This window comes from Gekko japonicus, unplaced genomic scaffold, assembly GCF_001447785.1.
Source record: "Gekko japonicus isolate JY-2015 unplaced genomic scaffold, Gekko_japonicus_V1.1 scaffold896, whole genome shotgun sequence".
Classification (NCBI taxonomy): Eukaryota; Metazoa; Chordata; class Lepidosauria; order Squamata; family Gekkonidae; genus Gekko; species Gekko japonicus.
In genome coordinates this window covers 81,425-92,043 of record NW_015162504.1, presented here as the reverse complement: position 1 = coordinate 92,043, position 10,619 = coordinate 81,425, and the positions used below count along the sequence as shown (strand labels likewise).

At 43.0% G+C, this 10,619-nt stretch overlaps 1 protein-coding gene across 1 annotated transcript in view; it reads left to right on the top strand.

The window, feature by feature from the left end:
• The window catches only part of TMEM165 (transmembrane protein 165), a 22,271-nt gene that overhangs the window by 4,713 nt on the left and 6,939 nt on the right, over window positions 1–10,619 (top strand). The window contains exons 2-3 of the mRNA XM_015406121.1: window positions 5,041–5,266; window positions 8,517–8,692. Coding sequence (XP_015261607.1) covers window positions 5,041–5,266; window positions 8,517–8,692 — 402 coding nt within the window. The remainder of the gene's footprint in view (window positions 1–5,040; window positions 5,267–8,516; window positions 8,693–10,619) is intronic.

Genomic DNA, 10,619 nt, shown 5'->3' with positions numbered 1-10,619 from the left:
GCAGACAGTTTGTTCAGAGGCTGCTGAGCTTGGCCTTCACATATGGCAGAGGATGATGCCGGAGGCCACAGGAACAATAGATGCAGGCATGCAGGAAGAACCAGCACAACTAATTAGACAGGTGATGTTTTTCAGGCTGCCTGTCTTGAGGAGAAAGGTTCATACGTGCATCCTTTCAGGTCCTGCAGAATGTGGCCTTCCTCAGTTGTTGAAATAAACTGATGTATAATGCATACAAAGGATTCTACTATCCGTAAGGCAACTTTTTAAGGCCCTTTCCTTACTTAAAGTGGCACTACCACCTATTTATTGTACTGTAAATGTCAGCATAAATGTGCCTTTAAGTGCCTGCGTGCATGTGCTGGTGATTAAGCACACCTGTAAATGCTTTTCACTGGATTGTTGCAGGAAACGCTAATGAACCCAGTGTTAAGATTAGTTGCTGCCTACAAACATAATTCCATAGAAGTCTAATTGCTGGATTTAATCAGATGCCTGGCTATGCTTAGTACTATGTGGCATCAACAGGTCAGTTTTAACAGAGTGGTGTTGTCAAGTTGCCCAGTTAAAATGACAAGCCGACCCAGAGGTGTGGGTCATGGTGACCCTTAAGCAGCTGTGAGGGTTGCGTAGGCTTTAGTGATCATAGTTCTGTCTTGTGACGACAGATGAAAGCAGGTCAAATTCCATTGAGGGGAAAAATGTGTCACTATCCTTTCTTTGTATTAATAACAGACTTCTGCCGCTCCTTTTCAAAGTTCTCCCAAACATGCATGGTGGGTACTTGCAGAGGGAGTAGTAGTAACAGTAACTTTGCCTATTATGAGAGAACTCGTTAGTAAACTGATGAGTTGCATGGGAAGAGGCTTCGGAACACAGCTACTGCAAAGGTATATTTGTATGTTGAAATTCCTGTCTTATTCACACGTGGTGTTTGACCACAGCTCCTATATCGTATTTTATTTAGCTTAGCCCTTGTGGCACAATTCAAAGTCTTTTTGTTGTAAAAAGCCAGTTGCCATGGACAGTATTAACACATTCATTTAATCAAAGGCTTTTTGAAAATATTTTCAGACCATAGAAGGAGCCCTCTCCCTGAGATTGAAATGAGTCCCTTTTCATTTGCTAGGTGAGGACAGTGAGTCTCGGGGCGGGGGTGTAAAAGTTTAATGTGCCAGAAGACTCTTAATTCATGACTAACAAATTTGTTGTAGCATCAGCTTTCATGAGCCAGAGTCTACTCTTGTCAGATACAGAAAATGGGCTCCGGATAATGGAAGCTGTTACTGCTATAAATGTAAAGTGCCACAGGACTTTGGCCACACTTCTGGAAAAAAAATCCCTATCATTTTTATTGAACGGTCAAACTTGCACCCTGATCCTGTCCTCGCTTACCCCCAAAGTAAGTTGCAGGTTTCAATAAGGTGTACTCTCTATTGTGTTTGAATTATAATTGATTTAAGTCCTAATACTGGATACCTTCTTCTCTATTAAAAAAAACAGTCATGCAGTATCGCTAGCCTGTGTTCTCTTCAAAACAAATGATAACTTGCGCTTTCATTCATCTCTTAAGCATGACACAAACCATTGCTTTACTAAAGATGGGCACCTGGAGGTGCTGCTGTTAGGAGAAATCGACATCTAGAAAACCAGCTTTCCATGTTGTTCTTGGTCTCCACCTTCACTGTTGATAGCTGAATCACTGGTGGCAAAGGGCTAACAAGGTGAAACATGTTGGGCATGCTAGCCGAATGCAGAAAAAATAGTCCCTGAAACTTTGAAATGGAGATCTACATGAGTATGGTAATTAAAAATGTTTTTAAAAGTCTTAAATTAAAAAAATATGCAAAGTAAGAATCTTAAAGCTGTCTTGCTTTCCCTTGAGGTTCCTCTTCCTAACTTCCTTCCATAGCGCTATGAGTGTTATTTAAGGATGGTGTGTGTCAATAATCCCTTACCTGGATAGCCCAGGCTAGCCCAATGATGTCAGAGCTCGGAAGCTAAGCAGGGTTGGCTGTGACTAGAAATTGGATGGAAGACCTCCAAGGAATACCAGGGTTGTGATCAGGCTTACCAAGTACTTACCGTGATTCGGCGGGGGACACATACGTTGTCCCAGGACCATTCCCGCATGGACAACAGACACACCGCACCATGCCGTCGCCAGGAAGTGACGCTGGGTGACGCTCTGGCAATGGGGCTGGAAACGCGATGGTATCATTGAGTTTTCAGCCCCATTGCCAGAGCGTCGCCCAGCATCACTTCCTGGCGACGGCATGGTGCGTTACAGGGAGGAATGTTCAGGCCGGGGAGCATGTGTCCCCCGCCGGATCGTGGTAAGTACTTGGGAACCCTAGTTGTGATGTGGAGGCAGGCAATGGCAAACCACCTCTGAACATCTCTTGTCTTGAAAACCCTACGTGGTCACCATGAGTCAGCTGTGATTTGATGGCACTTTCCGCCACGTATGAATGATATGATGGAACACCATAACATGCTGGATTCAGGGAGCTGGACAGGATTGAGTGTCTAGCCATATTCTGAGGAGGTGGTGATTCCAATTTCCCCCTCCCACTGTAGACTTCCCATTCTCCACTGATGTTCCTGAGGGTTTCTTAACCCCCAGCAACAAAATTTCTAGGAGCTCAGTAGGCTACAGCAGAGGACATCAGTCGGTGGAAATTGCTATTCCCTCTTAAAACTTAAATGTTCTTTTTTTCCCCTTTTAACTGTGTAACATCTGATAAGGGCTGTCTACTTAGAGAAAATCATATACAGACCTATCCTAGTGGTCAGAAAATGATCTGTAATTAAAAGGGAACAAAAATTCTATTTGGGGAGGCTGCTACCTATTTTTTAATAAATGGGACCAGATGGCAACTATGTTAGGCTGAAATGGCATAAAAATATAATAAGCCCTAAGATTAGTGATGTATAGGTGACTTCAGGTCTGAAATGCAGAGTATTTTCCCCTTCAGTCTTTGGATTGTCTGCACTGATAAATCATGGTTAGGTAAGTAAAATGGTTAAATATTAATAAGAATGCTAGGTCTGGGGAAAATGCTGAAGTGGTTTTAGAAGTACTAAATGAGATTTGAAGTGTGTGCGTTCTACTCAGGTAGTAGCTGAGTCCTGAATTGCAGTGTAAGACCAAGAATGCTATCTTATCAGACCAACTTCAGCTTAAGTGTTGTAATCTGAGATTCATGTAATAGCTAGCTTCTTTCTCATTCCCATTTAAATGAGTGTCACCTTCACCTGGGGCACTACTCTTAATTGCCAGCTACCTAGGTGCCACAGTTTAATGTTAACTGGCTCCTTATCAGAGCAAAAAAAGGTCAAATATTGTATCCCACAACTATAGATGGCAGTACTGTGACAATACTCTATGATGGTTTAAGGTTCAAGTATGACATTTTGAACATGGTGTCAGATTTTGATGGAGGAGTCCTGGTCAGATATCCACTTAATCCTGAAGATCTCCAAGTTTGGCTATCTCAACAACCCTGTGAAATATCAAACAGGATAACCTCAAGTTTGCCACCCTGAACTCCTCAAACTACTAGTAGTAAATACTTCAGAGTCCAGTAAGCAGAGCTATGGAACATGGAGTGGTGTGTTTGGCAGAAGAATGGGATGTGATCATGCATGCATAAGCCATTTTGCAAAGGCTGTTTCATGACTGCCTTTTAAGTTGCAATCTGCTTTTAAGAACTACTGTGCTGTATTTATATTCTGAACGATCTGTTTTCCGGTAAACTGTTCCCATACCTTGATTTGATTTGGTTCGTAGTTCAAGCAGCTGTTCTGAGGCGCCTTTAGATGAACATACTTATTATGGTGCAACTACTATCTTCTGTTGCCATAGAAAGCCAGTTCTTGCAAAAGACTAGTTCAGCTGCTTTCCTGAGCTACTTCCTTCTCACAAGGGAGTTTCTCTTTCTGGCTGTCCTCAGTGCTCTTACCCTATTGAAGAGACTGAACAATCGGCTTTTTGAAATCTTTTTTTTGTTTTGTTTTTGTAAAAAAAAGAAGCACCTTGTAAAGAGAATATCTTGAAATGTATTGTCTATCCAGGGAATGACTGGCTAGAAGTACTGAACAGTCTGTATTCTTTGGGGGGGAAACGTAGATCTGTATCCATAGATAACAGACTAGATTTAAGCTTATGTACTGAACTAGATTTATTAATTATTATGGCCCAGGCTAGCCCGATCTTGTCAGATCTTGGAAGCTAAGCAATGTCAGCCTTGGTTAGTGTTTGGATGGAGAACCACCCAAGAAGTCCAAGGTCACAATGCAGTGGAAGGCAGTGGCAAACCACCTCTGTTAATCCATTGCCTTGAAACAACCCCTACAGGGTTGCCATAAGATAGCTGCAACTTTGACAGCACTTTAGACACGCATGAGCGTGCATGCATACACATACACTCACTGAGCTTAAGTAGCTAAATTGGAAATCTTATTTTATTCATCTGTAGGAACACTGGGAATGTGGGAAGAGTTGAAGATTTAAATGATTATGGCTTGGATCCAGGCTATCATTTCCACGGGTGCTGGGATTTCCATCTGCAGAGCAAGACTTTCCTGCCTCCCCCCCACCTCAAGCAGCCCTAAATGTCCCCCAAAATCCGGGGGGGGGATGGAAATGCCTGCTGGAACTGGATTCGGGGGCACATTTCAGTCTGCTGCAGGACAGGGGAAGCAGGAAAATTGTGCTGTATAGGTGGGAAACGGTAAAAACAAACAAACAGGAACACTAGTCTATATTCAAGCCTGTATCTTTTCTGGCTTAACTACCCCCCCCCCCCCAATGATTCTACAAATCATTCTCTAATTGTATAATGTGTACAGAGTAGTTCCATTATTATAAACTACCAGATATCATAAGTTAATGTTAATTGATTACTGCGGGCACAGGTAGGATGGCAGCCTATGCCAGGAGGTGGACATAATCCTCCATGAAAAATGCGCTGTAGACTAGAAAGGGTAGGCTGGGTTGGGCAAAAGTCAAATAATTTTTTTTTCTTTTCCTTTCAGAAAGGACCTACTCAAGTTGCCCCGGACCATTCTGTCAATGGAGACTCTCCCGATAAGACTAACCTGGGATTTATCCATGCATTTGTGGCTGCCATATCGGTCATCATTGTCTCTGAACTCGGGGATAAGACTTTTTTCATTGCAGCCATCATGGCAATGCGTTACAACCGCTTGACAGTGATGGCTGGTGCTATGCTTGCCTTAGGGCTGATGACATGTTTATCAGGTTAGTGTCCTGAAAGTCATGCATTCCGGCTGCAGGCCAAAAAGGGATTTGTTTGTTAGCTCTTCTCCCCAAAGTAGCTTGCAGAAATTTCTTAAAACAAACCTATCCCGGGCAGCTCCTGTTTCACTGGCCCAGTTAACATTAAGCTACCGACTGTGGCTTGTGCCTCTGGCTTAAGTACATGCAAGCAGGGGGAACAACAAACTCAGCCCAGATGGTATTTAGCAACTGCTAGCACGATAGCAGGAGGAACTGCATATACACAGGGCTTTCTGTTGGGGTGGTAGCCCGCTGCAATGATCATTGCAGTCATCAGCTGTTTTTACTGCATTGTTCTTTACCTTGTAATTCCACTTTCTGTATTGTCTACAGCAGGGGTGTTGAACTCATTTGTTATGAGGGCCAGATCTGACATAAATGAGACCTTGTTGGACCGGGCCATGTGTGTCATAAAATGTAATGCCAGGTAGCGGAGATATAAACTTTATAAAGGACACAAACAGATTTTTTTTTTTACTTAAAATAAAAAACATGCTTAAAACATTAGCCCTCTTGCAATATTTTGCCTATTTAACAGTATCTGATAACTGACACCTCTTGATCTGAATTATTGCATCAAAATGTCTGTGCTGTTGTGATCTTGAGTATGCTGTTCAGGTGTGTATCTGTAAGCTGCAAACCTATTGACATTCACCACAGAAATCTCATGCTCAGAGTTCCGAGTCTAGGACCCAGGTTAAAACATGAAATGGCTGAGTGATTGAGAGAGTCTGGCAAAGCAAGCTATGATGCAGCAGCAGCAGAACTGGAAGCAGGAGATGACCAGTTCCACTGCGAGCCTCATGGAAGCCCTCTGGGGGCCAGTGTTCCTTCTAAGCTGAGTTAGTGTGAGTTAGCTCACAGTTTTGTAGCCTCCGGCTCACACATTTTTGTCTTAGCTCAGGAAGGATGGCTCCCGAGCAAATTAATTTATGCAGTAGCCAAATGGCTCGCTCACAACTTTAATGCCATTAGCTCACAGAGTAGAATTTTTGCTCACAAGACTCCACAGCTTAGGGGAAGCATTGCTGGGGGCCTAATCCGGCCCTCGGGCCACATGTTTGACACCCCTGGTCTATAGCCTACTTTGTCTTCGATAGTTCTCTGATTCTCTAATCTTAGTTCAATTCCATTGTTCATTAGTTTATTACTGCCTGATTGTACTGTTTTAGTTTATTTTATATTATTAAACTTGTATCCCACCATCCCCACAAGTAGGCTCAGCATCAATGTTAAAACAATATACGATAACAATTAAAACAAATCTAAAACAAGATTAAAACAATAAAATAACCATACAATCAGTGTTCCCTCTAAGCTGAGTTAGTGTGAGCTAGCTCACAGTTTTTTAGCCTCCAGCTCACACATTTTTGTCTTAGCTCAGGAAGAGCAAACTAATTTATGCAGTAGCCAAATTGCTCGCTCACAACTCTAATGGCAGTAGCTCACAAAGTAGATTTTTTCCTTACGAGACTCCTCAGTTTAGAGAGAGTGTTGCATACAGTCATAAAATACCATGCAGAATCTAATTAGTAGCTGAAACTGATGGTATAGTTCCCAGATGGTTGTCCAAATTCGGGACACTGATGGGAGGCCAATCAGAAGTGTGGGGGTGCCTGTTGCCTTAATTAAATGCCCAACGGAAGAGCTTCACCTTGCAGGCCCCGTGGAATTGTAATAAATCCCGCAGGGCCCTGATCTCATATGGGAGCTCATTCCACCAGCTAGGGGCCGGGGACTACCAAAAGGTGTTGATTTGTAGATTTCAGTGCTCTATGGGGCTCATATGGGGCGAGGCGGTCCCAAGGGTATGCTAGCCCCTGACTGTGTAGGGCTGTAAAGGTAAGTACCAGTACCTTGAAATGGATCCGGCATTCAATAATTTTATATTCTGTAATCTACCATGAGTCCCTGTGAGAAAGGTGGACTACAAAGTAAATGTCTGCACTTGTTTGGTTTTGCATCTGGATCAGTTTAACGGGGACTTGAATTGATATTGTGAAGTATGTTGGGCAAAATTTTTCTAAGGATTCTAGTTTGGGTAAAGGTAAAGGTTCCCTTGCTCGAAAGCCAGTTGAGTCCGACTCTAGGGTTGCGGTGCTCATCTCCGTTTCAAAGCCGAAGAGCCAGCGCTGTCCGAAGATGTTTCTGTGGTCATGTGGCCGGCATGACTAAATACCAAGGCGCACGGAATGCTGTTACCTTCCCACCGAAGTGGTACCTATTTATCTACTTGCAGTTTCTTGCTTTCGAACTGTAGTAATGTGTAATTAGTCATTTTTGGCCTTTTGCTTTTAAGGGAGAAAAAGCAGTGGGGACTTAATGTGACATTGAAAAAAAAACATGCAATATGATCTGAAGACATAGAATTGGGCCTTTGGATTGTATCCCTTGGCACATGTGCAGCAAACATATGCTGAAAGCCTGTCAGAACGGGCCAGTGTGAAACTTACGTGGAGATAGCCCTGTTATAGACCAGGTTGTAGGATTGTTGAACTTCTACGATATATTGAAAGGATATAGAGAAGATTTCATGAGGAAATGACTCATCCAGCGTAGAACCTATCAGTAGCAACAAGTTGCAAGGCGCTGGTTATTCAACAGATCCAAACCTTTAGGTAGGCTCGGATGCTATGGACAAATTCTGTGAGTGTTGCACAGCCTCTGCTGCGAAAAGAGCTTCCTCTTCCTGTAGCACTTCCATTTGCTCAGGATCAATAGTTTCCCCCTTGCACAAAGGGGGAGAAGAGGAAAGTGTGCTCTGGGGTGGAGATTGTCAAGCACACATGGAATTTGTCCATACAGGTAATTAAAATTGAATCAAGTAAGTGCTATTAATTGAGAGAACCTTTACTTTTATAGTGTAAAATATCTGAATTGCCACTGTCACAATTTGAGCGTGTTACTAAAAGTTAGCTCTCTGTGATCCAAGGTTATAGCCTCATGTTATAACTCTACACTGTAATGGCAAATTTTAATACTTCAGATTGATACCATAGCTGGTGTAGGCTTGTTTAAGACTATGAATTAGGAAGTTCGAAGTTGAATCTCAGCAATGAATGTATTATTGTATTTTGTGTAGAGCCATACTTCATATGCATAATTACTGAGGGCTAGAAATTATCTCAGTACTCAGAGTGTTAGACTGAATGAACAAGCAAGGTCTTTAACAAGTAACCTAAAGTGTTTCCTTTCTCCCCCCCCCCCTTAGTTTTATTTGGCTATGCTACCACTGTTATCCCCAGAGTATACACATACTATGTGTCAACTGCGCTCTTTGCAATTTTTGGCATCCGAATGCTTCGGGAAGGCTTAAAGATGAGCGCAGATGAAGGTCAGGAAGAACTGGAGGAAGTTCAAGCAGAACTCAAGAAGAAAGATGAAGAAGTAAGTTAAAGTATGTAGAAAGAGTGAATACAGTGTTAAGTACTGCAATGAATTCAGGAAGCTGGGCGGGATGCAGGAAGCTGGGCGAAGCATCTGGGTGCGTATGGTCTGGTCTTCAGTATAATAGGTTAAACTGAGTTTTTTTTATTTATTTATTTATTTATTATTCACATTTTTATCCCGCCCTCCCCGGAGGCTCAGGGCATATTGCCAGATAAAACCATAAAACAATACAAAATATTAAATTACAACCCTATTTAAAACAGATTTTGATGCATAGCAAATTATACAATCTGTACAAATTCTAAAATTTCTAAAAGCAAAATGACTACCCCTGACCATCCCGTTCTCGCCCATAATGCAGCAACTAGATGTGCATGCCCCATATATCCATATATGGGGGATAGATGGTAGCTAGTGCGATGGTGGTGCACTAGTGCACTAGTGATGGACTACCGGTGGACTTCAGAAAACATTTCCACTGCTTCCCACCCCCTTAGCCCAGGATGTCCCCAGATGTCCCAAGCAGAATGTCCTGACACTTGAGAGAAATTGAGTTGCACCGCAAGAACGGGAGAACAGAAGCTGTTGGCCAAAATCTGTTGGTCATCCCGGGCCCCAAGGATACCAAATTGGCTGCCAACAGGTCCAGGGCTTTTTCGGTGGCGGCTCCTACCTGGTGGAATGAGCTCCCGGGGGAGATCTGGGCCCTGCGGGACCTTATGCTGTTCCGCAGGGCCTGCAAGACGGAGCTCTTCCGCCAGGCCTTTGAGTAGGAGCCGCTGCCCCACTATTCCACCATCGCCATGGTTCCTTAAAGGATGTACCGATGAGGCCCTGAGGAAGAACCCGGACAACGTAAAGAAGATCCAATAAGCCGTCGCCACTGGGCATAAATATGGGAGTGCCACCTGGAACTGTGTTGATTCTATCCTGGACGTATGAGATTAGTAATTGACTGAGCACCGTTGTTTTAAGTGTTGGATGTTTTTATTATGTTTTATATGTTTTTAATTATGGCACGGCTAATTACCCTGCCCTTGTTAGCCGCCCTGAGCCCACTGGGGAGGGCGGGATATAAATGTGAAAAATAAGTAAATAAAATAAATAAGCTCGGAGACAATTGATGCTGCTCTTAATGTTGATTGAAAGAACTCCATAGGAGGAATTGACTGTACTATTAAGCTGAAGTCTTAAGATGGATGTTTACATTTAACTGGATTTCAGTGTGCTTTTTGTATCTTCTGAGACAAATTTCTCCCAGTATCTAGGTTTAGCGGTGGATTCCCTTTATGTTGAGCTCTTTAGAGAATTTCTGTATGTCATGGCATCTTCCCTGGTACTTGTAATGGGACACGGAGCTTTAAATAGTAGCTGTTTTCGAAATTACTCTTGTAGTTCGTTAATTTTGGTTCTAGCATGGATTAGAATCTGTTCTCCACTTCAGTGAAATTCTGTTTCCATGTCAGAGTAGTAAAAAGGAGTTTTAAATCTCGTGTAAAAGTACAGGATTTAATCCAAAACGTGTTTTTACAATGTTAATACAGGTTAATTCCTACTCCTTCTTTTAAATTACTTTTGGGAAGAACAAAAAAACTGAGCTGGATTGTCCTTCTTGATAAATGCTGCCTCTAAATTGGTAGCATACTATAACGTGGCCCTGTTCCAGTAACAGATACAAGTGGGGGACCCACAAGAACTTGCAGGGGTATCTCATTTACCCCTCCCCCACTATTGGCACCTGTTGCCTCTCCCCTTTTCCTACTGCATTCTCACTCAACGTACCTTTGTATGCTGCCCTGTCTTCAGCTTTCCCTCCCCCGGCAGCCTGTACCTGGGAAAACAATGTACAAGTTGCATAGTGCCGACTGCTTGGTCAGGCCCACTTGCATGGTGGGAAATCGTCAGGGACTTGCAGGGGCACCCC